The following is a 13,062-nucleotide window of genomic DNA, read 5'->3' on the forward strand; positions in this document are numbered from 1 at the left end:
TGTTCGTGTTACGGTGTTAGGTACCTTCCTCCAATACGTATAGCTGGTAGCTAGCCAGCCAAAGTAGAATCATCAAGCGAGAGAATGGCTGCTAGCTAGCTTCCGCTGGTACGAACATAAGTATACGTCCAACTGCCTGTCTACTTGTTTCTTGTGTACTGTACGTGCTAGCCTCGTGCATGTACGTCAGAAAGCACCCTGCTACAACGCCGTCGAGGTCAGGAACAAGGCCAACACAAAACAAACAAGTCGGCCGGATACACATATACATGTAAACTTTTAGTCGCATATCACATTAGGGACAAATAGGTCTTTTCAGGTGTCATTTAATACCGCTAAGACTAAAAATGGACGAAAGTGTCATAAAGGGCATAAAATTTAGACTCGGTGTCAAACAAGAAAAAAAAAGTTTTTTAATGTCAAATAAGGAGTTTTCTCCATTTGAAAAGCGAAAATGTCATCCAGAATCAATATTTCTTCTGGCTGCTGTCCAAAAGAAGTATTCTGACCAGAGATCAGCTGCTCCTATCGTGGGGATGGGTTGAGGGAAAGAGGTGTTTATTCTGATCCCTGTGCGGCCGTGCCTCCATCCAACTTGCAGCAATGCAATGCATTGCATCGCTTGAGCGTTCCTCTTTTGAGCATAAGAAGAGCTGTTGTTATGTGGACTCTTTGTATGTTGGTTATGGATTTGCTGTCGGCGAACTCCTGGCTACGGCGACACTATCTGTCAAATTTTCTTATATAATCCTATATATTCTTATGAAAAAGGCCACAACAACCTCACACAGCCTACTGTTGCATCCTCTCTGCAGCCCATTGCTTCACGGGCCCACACTGTCTATCTTTCCTGGCTACTATGTATAGCGAACAGTCAGGTGAGCAATTGTTGTTTGGCGCTCTGTCTCCTAATAAAGTTCCTGATGGCGTTCCACTTCCTCTCCCCAGTATCTCCACAAGAAACTGATGGATTACCCTTTAAAGTCTGGCCTGCCTCACCTCACTTCTTGCATCGTCATGCAGTACGCGTGGGTCTCTGTCACACTGCCTCCGGTGAGCAATTCCTTCCCATTTCCTTCATGTTCTCTGTGTATGATATATTGCTGGTACATAGTCTTCCCAACTACTCCTCGATTGCTAATTCCGGATTTTTGTTTGCTCAATATCAAATCTCAATTTAGTTTTGCTTCATTCAATATGTAACGTTGCATTCTTATTCTCTATACGGGATGATTAAACACAAACACCTTGCAGTTTTTGCCCTTTGTTTTAGATAGGTGCCCTTGGGGTTGCTAGGGCTCCTGACATGGATCCTCTTTGCTCCTGCTGAGAACCTCCTCGGGCATATTCAACTTAACAAAGGTTGGTAAGGTTCATGGAGTCTCCTGACATATTCATTTCTGCAGTATGATTTGTATTGATTTGATCATTTGTCAATTTTTTTAAAGCTTTGCTGCGGTAAGTAATAACAAGTCCATCAGTTTATGCATCGGTTCATAATAGGTAATTTTCGAACAGAAGGAGTCCAATTAGTTTATGATCCATATTTTATCTTACGGATTCTAAGCTATCTATCTAGCACTGACAGAATAATGTTTCATTTCTCTTCTTGGTAGGTATGATATATGATATCTTCATGATCTTTGTCTACAATATAAAGGCTTAAATTTGGTATCCAATAACACCACACTGCAGTCCTCTGTCCTTTTCCTCCACATTCCTTTCAGGGAGCTAAATCTGATCCCAAAATCATGACTTATCTTAATTTTTTATATGTTCTTCTCTGGTAAACTTTTGCTAACACTACATGCCAATAATATGAAACACATGTCAGAGAAATATTTGCCATTTTCATGGAGGATATTCTCTTCTCTGCTAAAGTGTGACAAGTACAGGGAAATAATATGTAAACAGATGCAGGTCAGGTATTTGTCTAACGAGCAAGAGAAGCATCAGGACTATAAGAGCATCTCCAACAGCAGCGTTTGCAACGCGCGGAGCGCCTGGTTTTGCGCGGCGGGATGCGTTTACTCCAGCGGCCGCTGCAAATTTTAGCACGCGCGAGCCGCTGCAAAAAACTACGCGTGCGCTCTATGCACAAACAACATATGCACTCTGAACAAATATAAGAAAAACATATGCATAGATTAAAAATAGATAAAAAAAGACGATACATAGATAGTTCCACATAGCGTACATAGTTCATGTCATAGCATAGATAGATAAAAAAACTAGTCAAACACGATAAACACTACGGTGCAACTAGATAAAAACTACGGTGCAACTAGAACCTACTCCGAGTTGTTCTCATCATTCTCGCTCATGTCGTCCAAGGTATCGAGCCACGCGTCTTCCCAACGAGGATCGTCTGAGTTGTAGAACGACTCCCCACCTGTAACGAGATCACACTGCGCCTCCGCGAGTGCCTTCTGCCGACGCCTGTCCGCTGCTCCGCACGACGCCTTGTCGTCCTCTCCACCCAGAAGGCGTGCTCGTCGGTGACGTCCTGCGGGTAGCGCTGGTGCCACTTTGCCACGGGCGCTCGTCCGCCTCAGCGATGAGGAGGCGGCGATGCCGCCGATGGTGTTCCTTACGGTCCTCGTCTGTTATAAGACGAGGAGGAGGGGCGACGCGCTGCGCCTGCTCGCACGTCCAGACATCGTGGAAGTAAATCTGCGCGTGAGGCCTCTAGAGGCGTCACGCCGCCGCGTCGTACACGCGGGCGGCCTCGTGCGCGGTCTCGAACGTGCCAAAGCCGAGGCGGGCGTCGCCGGACCGAATCTCAGCATAGAAGGCGCCGGAGGGGCGCTTGCGGACGCCACGGTAGCCCGAAGATCCCCAGCGGCGCGGCGGCATGGTGGCACGTCAAGGAAGCGGCAGAGGAAGCAGAGGAAACGGGGAGAGAGCATGTGGCAATGTGGATAGCGATGGATGACCGCCTGGCGGGCGCAACAATTTATAGGCACGTCGGAAGCTGTGCGCCAAATCTAGGGCGCGACCTCCCGCTTTTTCCCGTGCGCGCAATTGTTTACCGCACGCCGGAGTTTTCCTCCTCCGCTGGAGCGCGCGAAAACGTTCCGCGCACGCTAAAATGGCAGTTTACCGCGCGCGCGGGGTTTTTGCCGCCGCTGTTGGAGATGCTCTAAATCAAGACAACAGGACAGCGGAAGCTTTGACATTAAGTCAAAAAATATCTCAACACGCACATGTACATGGAGGGTTTAGGATCTGCTTGGGCTAAGTAGTTTATTTTAGCTTAATTTTTTTACTCGGCCAGCTTAATATATTTAATTTTTTAACTTGGCCAGCTTAATGACAGTACTGGGCACATCCAGGCCAGGCAAGTATTTTATTTCCTAGGACGCCAACCAAACAATCACCACGCCCAAATCTTACTACTTTAACTGCTTAATTTCCTGGCAATTAAAAAAACAATATTAATATTATTTATGACTGACCATAACGAAGATCATTTGGTTACATATTTTTGTCACTGACAAACATCTATAAAACCACCCATACAATTGTATCCCAACAAGTTCATCTTCCCTACCACAAAATATCGACTTTTGCCAACTACATGGACAACCATAACGAAGGCAATAGGTACTATTACATGCAAAACTGTTTTCTCGGTTCAGGCTTCTCAGCTCCTACTTCTACACAATTTTCCAACAGGATGTGATGTGATGCACAAAACATTGTTCTGCCCCTTCATCAACGCATTCAATAAGAGAAACACACAAGAATTGCATAGAGGCTGTTACAAAGATGAAGAAAGCCACAAAACTACCAACAGCAATCGTCTTGCTTGAAGAAGACACCACAAAGGATCATCCGTTCAGGGCTGGCAAATACATCTTTCAACTTGTTTGGTTGTGGGGAGTTGTTGATTGGGAATGAGAGTTTAAGGTAAGTGAGACTTAAAATCCTTTGATTGACTTAGGGACATAGGAATTAAGAAAGGAGGGGGAAGGGGGATTAAAAGGGCCAATTCCACAGCTTGTTTGTTTCGGGGGAAGTAGTATTAGGGAATGAGAGGGAATGAGAATTAGAAAGGCGTGGGCTTTAAATTCCCTTGTTTGATTGGAGGACAGGGGAATTGATGATGGACGGAAAAGGGAGTTGCCCGTCAAACTCCCACTTATCTCTTCCCACGGGGGCCTGGTAATTGGAGTCGTTGCTCCCATCCAGCAAGCTGCGGAAACAAGATTCCCACGACTAACTTCCACCCCCAAACCAAACGAGGGATTGGGACTAATAGTCCACTTTCCATGTCTAATCTCTCAGCTAACTTTCACTTATAAATTTCCATGTCTTTTCCCACGGACTGCCAAACACGCTGTAATTGAACTGAAGATCGAGAATTAGTAAAATAGAAAAACGATTCGTTGGTTGTGCACGTTCACGAGGGATGGTTAGCTGAGCACGTACACGAGGAAGGTATTCCCCTGCCTAATCCCACCAATCAAACAGAGGCAGTTAACTCCCTCTTAAAATCCCACATCTAATTGCTTTTACATGCCAAACAGAGAAATGGGACTTAAAATCAATTTCCCATGTCTAATCCCTTGGCAAACTCCCATTCCCTCTCCCTGTTGTTACCAAACAGGATGTTTGAGTATATGACGAAAGGAATCCTACATTGATATTTTTCTCAAGGAAGAAGGCACCAGCGTGGACAACTCCAAAAAAATTTAAGCACGTATTATGCTATTTGTCCTATAAAACTGTTATACCCCTATCAAATAATCAAGTAAAATAAATTAATTACTTCATTTTCGCTGAACCGAAATTCATCCAAATTATTGCATCTAATACCCGCAGCAACACGCGGGGGGGGGGGGGGGGGGGGGGGAATTATCTAGTAGTATAACAAACGCCAACCCAGTCCACGTTTACTTGTGCATCGGACGCTACAGAGTGGTCTGTTAGGCCTTGTACAATGAGAGGTGCTTAGAGGGATGCTTAGAAAAATAAACCGAATTTTTCCGAAGCACCAGTGCCTATTTCTACAGAAGAGACGCTTAGTTAAGCGTCTATCCTATACAAATAAGCATCAGTGTTTAAGAAAAGTCTGGTTTATTTCTCTAAGCACCTCCCCTAAGCATCCCTCATTGTACAAGGCCTTAGGAAGCTAGGGATCAGTAGTCTGATCCCTAATGGTTCCACTATCTAAGGGGTAACACTGGTCCAACATGAGACATCATAGACAATACGACCAGATCCATTGGAGAACGAACAGGAGGATAACGAGGCAATAGCACTCCCAACAGTGCGACGTCTACTGGAGTTGTCTTCCAATATGCGGGTGCAAATCATACTTGTCCATAGTAAGTAAACCATGGTACCAGTATGGCTCGGGAAGAGGCCACCTGCCATCAAAGTACTTTTCCGATGTAAGTTCTTCCTTGAATAAATACCAACTAAAATGAGGGTACTGAGGAAGAAATAGAATACTTTCGCCGGTGTATCCGACTCCCACATCCAACACCATGCAGTACGTCCATGGAGAGACCACTGTCGACCAACACACTTTTTTCAATGCAAGTTCACAGAAACAAGCATATGCCCACCGAAATAGCAACAAGTCGTAGAACAATCACCTTTGTCTTCGCCAATTAACCTCTCCTTTCAGAATTTGAACAATCTCACGCCTTGGCATGAAAGGAGTTACTTCACTTCCATCATAGTGATTCATGCCAACAAATGCCCCATCAAAATTAATAAGGGGACCTCCAATCCCAGCCTAGTACAGAAAAGATGCATGTACCGGTCAATGAACCAAGTTGTAAAGGATTCACAATAATCAACCGTCGATTTGGTAAATTCATTATTTATTTCTCAAATGGAAAAGATCACAATATCATATTCGTTCAGAAGGAAAACAGAAACTGTTTTTCCACTGCGTTCTACAACGATTACTTCATAAGGGTCAACAGGTCGGGTCTGATTACAATGTATTAACAGATTGATTAAAGGGATAAGTGATATCTATTCTGATCCTATCTATAGCAGCTAGTATGTAAATACCATACCTTGTTGATTTTACAAGTGGACAGCATAAGCTTTTCAAAATAACTGTCGCGGGGATTGTATTCAACCACTTCACCTTTTGAGGCCATTAAAAACCCTGCTTCAATTTTACGCGCTATAGCTACTACCGGTTTAGATAAATCCCCTTTATGGCAAATATCAAATGGACGAATGCCACGGATACCCTTATCAAGACTGACAATAGCAAGATTAGCATTTAAATGGTAGAATACCAAAGTCCCCTTGGCATGTTGTTTCGGTGGGAGAAACACATCAATCTGCAATAATAAGATCAGTTCAACAAACCATCATCCAACTTGAAGAAAGAACAAAATGGTTATAGCAGAGCCAACCGTTAAGTTGTTATCAATCTTGAAGTGATCATCACGACTTCTAACTAAACTTGCCGAAGTGAGAATGACAGTGCGTGTGCCTTCAGTTCCAGGCCACTTTATTAGCAAGCCTGTGCATGCAAAAGACCTCACGCTTCCTACACATCATAACCTCAATCATTAGTTAGCGGCAGGGAAGTAATGAGCAGCATAAGCTGGAAAAATCACCATTGAACGACGCAAGTTTGACAACACTTCGGGATATGTTTGTAACAACGTCTCTTGGAAGTAGCGGCCAAACATACTCCCTAGAACGCGGGTTCGAAACGCTGTAAGGATACCCTTTCCATGCAAGTAATTGACCAAATTTCTCCTCAAATGTCTCGAGCAATTCCCCATTGACTGTTTAAATAAATAAGTAAAACAGAAATTAGCTACAAAAGAAGTGCGCAAAAAGAGAGTTCAACAACATGGAAAGCAACAACTTACATTCAAGAACAAGTGGTGGTGGCCTGGGATAACCAAGGGAATCTAGCTGCTTAATTCTAAACCAGAACCCTGATGCAATAAGGTGATCAATATTAGTTCTCAGATGATTTCTATGATAACAGCCAGAAAATATTCTGGCGCAATAATCAACAGGTAACATTCACACCTGAAGGGATTATGCTTGATACAAATGGAGGCAAGGAATATCCACGGAAGTCCGTAGTTCTAGAACTGCAAGAGAACACGGTATATTTGTTATGATAAACAAACATAGGTGTACCAGCTAACAGCAAAACAAGTTATACAGACACTTGAACCAAATGGTGCAAAAGGAAAGAAAGAAGAAGACGTTAAAGGATTGGGCAGACCAGATGTCACAATATGAATTACATTGCCCATCCTTTAGTCCAGATGTCTTGTTTTAACTCTTCCTTGTTTAGATAGACAAATATAGTATCCTCAACAATGAATCAAGAGGACTAAATCAGCAACATGAGATGAGCTAAGCAAGAACATGAGACGACTTGTTTTAACTCTTTTCTTGTTTAAGACAAATACACTATCCTGACAATGAATCAAAGAGGACTAAATATACTATCCACAAGGTGGAGGTAGCAAGAACCACATGGCTACCAATCGACAATTCAATGCGTCAAAACTCTACTGCTCTCATCGCTTTCGAGAATACGAGCAAACGTATATGCTTGACTTCTGGAAACACTATGTTATGGCGCTGCTAGAAGGAGGGCGCGAGAGGGCCGGCCGGGGGCCTTTCTGCCCACGGCCGGGCAAGAGGGAAGGGATTTCCTTCTTAATTCTTGCTTGATTAGATTGATACATCTCCTCTCTTTATATAGAGAGGTTTACTTGACTCTCAAGCAAGGCTTACTTGACCCCTAAGCAAACGACCCTTATCTCTAATTAACCCTAAGACTAATGGGCCCATTAGGCCCATTACGCCTGGACATGCAGCTTGTCCTCGAGCTGCAGCCTAACCAACTTATAACCATGACTCGACGGAACACAAACCTAACACCTAAAAACAAGCCTTTTACATCTCAGCTTGTTTTATTATTCTCAACCTGAAATAGACTAGGACGCTTTATTTTGGACGTGCACGTGTACAGCCACCTGGATCCCATGGACACCACTTGGACAAAAGGAGTGCATGTGTATGGCTGTTGGTCTGCACCGCACAGGGAAGAGTGGAGGGCTTGCGATGGAGAATGACGAGGAGGGGTGCGCCCCCCCAACCGCCGATGTCGCAGACTTTGAGGTCGCTGCCTGCGGGGAAAACAGCATGCCGGCCGCCCGTGGGGGAAACCACATGCCCAAGATCCCCGACGCAGCGGACGAGATCGAGGTCCTTTGCGCAGCGAAGGGCAACTTGGAGGAGCGGCAGCTGCAGACCACGCATCTCCCGCACACGCCGACGCGCTAGGAGGCCGCGCGCAGCAGCCTGCAGCCTCACCGCCGCCGACACGTGGCGGGTAGCGATCCAAGACAGAAGCGGTGACGGCGACGGCAGGGACTTGATCTGCTGGATGTGGACGCCCTGGGATGGCGGCGGCGCTGATGGGAACGAGGTCGTCGCACTCCCGTCGTAGAGCATCCCATACTGGGCGGCGGAGCTGACCGGCGGTGGCTGCTGCAGCTGCAGCGGCTGCTGCGCTATCGCGCCGGGCGCGGCAGAGGCCGCCAGGAGCGGCGGCTGCCACTGCAGCCAGGGCTGGGCGGTGGTGGCGATGGATGGCAGCTGCAGCGGCCCGGCGAGCGCGGCGAAGGCCGCCTGGTGCGGCGGCTGCCACGGCAGCCACGGCGGCGCGGGGGCGGCGATGGGCGGCGCAACCGAGTGCGGCCTGTAGGACCCGGCCAAGAACAGGTGGATCTCCTGGACCGCTTGGGTTAGGTCCCGCAGCACCCCGGACACGTCCTCCCAGGTGAGGACGGTGGGGGCGGGCGCGACAAAGGATCCCGGAGCGGGCAGGAGCGGGGTGACGGTCGTGGTGGTCGCCGGAGGCGACAAGGTGACCGGCAACGGAAGAGACGGGCTTGGCGGTGGTGAAGACATGATCGAACAGAAGCTAGCCGATACCAAATTGTTATGGCACTGCTAGAAGGAGGGCGCGAGAGGGCCGGCCGGGGGCCTTTCTGCCCACGACCGGGCAAGAGGGAAGGGATTTCCTTCTTAATTCTTGCTTGATTAGATTGATACATCTCCTCTCTTTATAGGGAGAGGTTTACTTGACTCTCAAGCAAGGCTTACTTGACCCCTAAGCAAACGACCCTTATCTCTAATTAACCCTAAGACTAATGGGCCCATTAGGCCCATTACGTACTCTAACACACTAATACACCTTATATTTTGGAACGGAGGGAGTATGTATTAACATAGGAGATGGGGTAAAGAAAATCCTTCCACCTTTCAAAAAAGGCTTACCTTACAAGGAGAAAGAGGAACAGGAGAGGGTGGTTCGAACAAATGTAGGGAACAATATTCAAAATGATGCAGCTCATAAAGCACAAGAGAACACCTGAGTAACTGAAAATTCTCCAAGCGTTTACAAAGAGCCATCAGTGGTAGGAACCAAGAAGAAGGGCCCTCGACACGAATGTTGACCCCAAGAAACTTCGCATCTTGATCGACGAGTGGCCCTCCAAGTGCAGCCTAGAATGGAAGTTAAGTGGTAGCGATTACAAAGGTACTAAAAAAGGCAAAAGGAGAACTCCGCCTAGATCATAATGCAATTATCTGTTTCAAGTTTTCCATCATGCTAATAAGAAACAATCAATAGTGTACCTCTGTGATTTGTTCCCATCTTGCAATACCATTTCCAGTCAGAAGCCCGGATGTGACCATTAAACGGCCCGATCCAAAGGCACGAGCAGCTGCTATTATTTTACCATCAGAAGGCAGAGGCGCATGAAGGTCCAGATTTACAGGACAGACATCTTTCGTGGGGGCACAATACGTGAAGTCGCAGGACGTGACAATAGCAATATCTTTATCATATAGTCCCAAGAACCCATCCATATGTGTATTATCTGGAAGGCACACGTCAATCTGCAGTGATAAAAGCAGTACATCAGCACAGAATGTTACCATTAGCTTGAACAAACAAAGGAAAATGGAATGATAATGAATAGCACGTTAGCAGCACCAACCCTCAATTTATCATCTATATTTCGGTTTTTATTAAATTCCTCAACCAAACGTCTTGAAGTCACAAATCTTCTTAGCTCTAGTTTAGTTGTCCCGGATGGTATAGCTAGGCCAGAGCATGCAAATAACATCCTGCTTCCTGCACAAGATCACGAGTCAAATCATCAACAAGCAACGAGTACACATAAATGTGAGGAATGCATATAAACATAAAGCAGCATAATCACCATCAAACAGAGCAAGAGAGACAACAATGGCAGACAAATCTGGAGTTATGTCCTTGCTGGCCCTGATTGTTTGAAGTGGCTTATCACCAAACTCTTTCTCTTGGAAAGGAGTGCTTGAAACAACTTGGTGGGGGTGCTCTAAATTGAAAAGCCGTGCTTCCTCAGCAGCCTCAGCAGCCTCTGCGGCTAGTGTTTCCTTTAGCACTAATAAAGAACACGTGCACCACAGCTGTGAGTACTCTATCTGAGCTATATGCGCAAGAAAGGAAATAATAATAACTTGAAATCAGTGACTTACATTTTACCATCTTTTCCGTTTGTTTCTGAAACCTCCTAACCCTTCTTTTTTTTTTTCTTCTGACATCACTCCCACTGGAAATCAAGGACTCACGTTTGTTCCTTCTAGCTATGGCTCTCTCCTCCCTACTGATGCCCCGTGTGCAATCAACCACTGTCTTCTTTACAGTCCTGAAGCAGAAAGTGCGTAAAGGTCAACGCTTAGTCGTGCAACTAAGGTGATGGTAATCCCCCAGCATAGGAAGTACATCCTTATTTACTCGCATCCATTCATAATATTACAAAAAGGTTGACTCTGATGGAGTCAAAACATCTCATTTTGATGAGGAAAATTGACCTAGGCTGAATTCAGTTTATCGAAGCCCCCAGTGTCGTATGACAAATTAGTAAGTGAACAAATTTTCTGCAGCCAGTTCACGGCAGCCAAGCCCAAACAAATTATTCAGAAAGGGGGAAAGGGAAATAAAGATGAGATTTGAACGAAACAAAGAAGCCGCAGTATAGCCTAAAAAGGTTGTTTACAGGTAGGAAGTGTCCCATCGAAAACTGGAAGTTGTTGCTGCGATTAGAGGGGGACTATGATGGATAAATACTCCATCCGTCCGTGATTACATGTCGCTCATAGTGCTAGATACATCCGTTTGAGCAACAAGTAATTCCTGACCGAGGGAGTAATATATGCGAAGAATTGTGCTTGGAGAACACACACAAAGATAATTCCTTCGAGTCAATTAACTGATTAAAGTTAGATCCAGAAGAGGAACATAGCAGATTCCAGTTAGATCTACAGCAGAAAACGACGAAGAAGGGGTGAAACATGATTTACGAGTCACAGAGGCCGATCGGAGGGACAATTCGAATACTAACACTTCTAAGAATACAAAGAGAATAGGATACTTACATCGAAGAATGGTGCTGCGGCTAGCTGAGGGCAGCGAGGCACAAAGAGGCCGGGGTGCGCCGAGGATCTGTGAGGATTTTGCCGGCGAGATAAAGCACGCGAATCGACGATGAACTGCGGATTTAGGGTTGAGAGGAGTCACGGAGTATTTTCTTTTTGTTTTACTACAAATGCCCATGCGTTGCAAGGGGCGATTTTCTCAACATGCTCCACGTGGCATTACACAACACTTCTTATATCCTAATGGCATTTGTCAGGACCTAATTCTCGTGCGTTGCAACGGGCAAAAGATATCATAAAACCTGCTCCATTCGATAGTACACGTCATTTCTTACATAGAGTTCTGATAAACATCAATAAGTTTATATTGTTATCGCTTTCTGAAGTATGAAGTGTCGACGTAAAGAAGAGCCACCCTAACATACTTCATCTGATGGAACAGTAGTGGTGCATGGAATAGTCTAGTAACCGGTTTTATATTTCAATTTTTGAAAATTTCTTTATCTTTAAATAATTAAGCAATTTTGAAATTTTAATCTTTTTATTAGAATTGAAACATGTTTTGAAAATTAACATTATTTGAACACATGTTTTCTTAAAGAGATTTTTTTAAATTTTTGATCAATTTTAATGGTTTTTAAGAAGTCAGAACGTTTTTTATTTTGAGAATTTTTTTAAAAGCATTAACATATTTGAAAGTGTTAATTTTTTGAAGGAAGAAGATTTGAAACACTCCTTATCTTAAATAAAAGAACATGCTCGGTGTGCAATTAAAAAAGGATTGTTGGTGTCCATACCATGTAGTATAAAGTTGAGAAAGTCGTAGGGATGCCCTTTGATGGCGGTCCTTAAGCTTAGCACTATCATCGGATGGAAGAGGAATGGCGTAATTGTTTTTAGCAGGATATACAAACTGTGGAATTGTTGTATACTATTCGAGAGTTTAATAACTAATCCAAAAGTTTTTCTTAGATTTTTCAAAAGACTTGCAAAGTAATTATTTCGCATTAAGGTGTAGTGATGCATTGAAGTGGGATTGTTTATATACAATTTTTCTGTTATATTCGAAAGCAAACATGTTTTACTATGTTAATTAATTTTTAGAAAATGATGATTATTTGATTTGCAAGATTATATTTCGTTCCTTTTCTTTTGCACTATTCAAACTTGGAGATCATCTTCATAAGAAAAAGTGAGCTTTTCTCTATTCCCCATCACACTTAAATTTTGGATGGGTTGTTTTAAAAAAGGGTAAATTTCCAGATGCACTGTTGTAACATTCTCTCTACTCTTCAGCCCCCTCTCTCCTCCCTATCTCACCAACGACGTCGGTGACATCCAGAATTGAGGAATATCTTAATTGTTAGCAAGTCCCGATGAGCTCCAAATATCTTCTCCCTTGAGAAACATTTGTTTCCAGTATTTCACTCATTTTAAATTATTGTATCTGATAATGTATTCATAAGATGCGATAGACATGAATGACAGTAAATTTCAATCAGGTGCCTATTTCTCGACTTTGAAACATATTCTTTAATGTATTAACTACAATTTAAAGGATTTTCATATAGTATTATTTGAAGTAAGAGCACTGGTCTCGGTATGACGTCATAGTCG

At 44.2% G+C, this 13,062-nt stretch overlaps 1 protein-coding gene across 2 annotated transcripts; it reads right to left on the reverse strand.

Annotated features, from left to right (window-relative positions):
* Window positions 1–4,841: 4,841 nt before the first annotated feature.
* LOC123136692 (uncharacterized) lies at window positions 4,842–11,656 on the reverse strand. 2 transcript variants are annotated; one of them, XM_044556163.1, is made up of 14 exons: window positions 11,446–11,656; window positions 10,546–10,715; window positions 10,248–10,451; window positions 10,023–10,159; window positions 9,658–9,921; window positions 9,392–9,525; window positions 7,024–7,088; window positions 6,858–6,926; window positions 6,597–6,770; window positions 6,390–6,526; window positions 6,039–6,314; window positions 5,607–5,749; window positions 5,461–5,520; window positions 4,842–5,375 (listed from the first exon to the last, which is right to left on the reverse strand). In XM_044556163.1, coding segments are annotated over exons 1-14 (1,926 nt in total). In that variant the 5' UTR covers window positions 11,448–11,656; the 3' UTR covers window positions 4,842–5,284. The 2 variants fall into 2 exon arrangements, with proteins under 2 accessions (XP_044412098.1, XP_044412099.1); XM_044556164.1 differs by lacking the exons at window positions 10,248–10,451; window positions 10,546–10,715 and having other exon boundaries at window positions 11,446–11,635.
* Window positions 11,657–13,062: the final 1,406 nt, after the last annotated feature.

Source organism: Triticum aestivum, chromosome 6B (genome assembly GCF_018294505.1).
Source record: "Triticum aestivum cultivar Chinese Spring chromosome 6B, IWGSC CS RefSeq v2.1, whole genome shotgun sequence".
NCBI lineage: Eukaryota > Viridiplantae > Streptophyta > Magnoliopsida > Poales > Poaceae > Triticum > Triticum aestivum.

Excerpts from the sequence above, each read along its gene's own strand:
- LOC123136692 (XM_044556163.1), bottom strand. Across the intron at positions 7,089-9,391 it reads GAGAATTTTCAGTTACTCAG|TTCTAGAACTACGGACTTCC; the intron begins GTGTTCTCTTGT and ends GTTCTCTTGCAG. Across the intron at positions 6,927-7,023 it reads ATCAAGCATAATCCCTTCAG|GGTTCTGGTTTAGAATTAAG; the intron begins GTGTGAATGTTA and ends TTATTGCATCAG.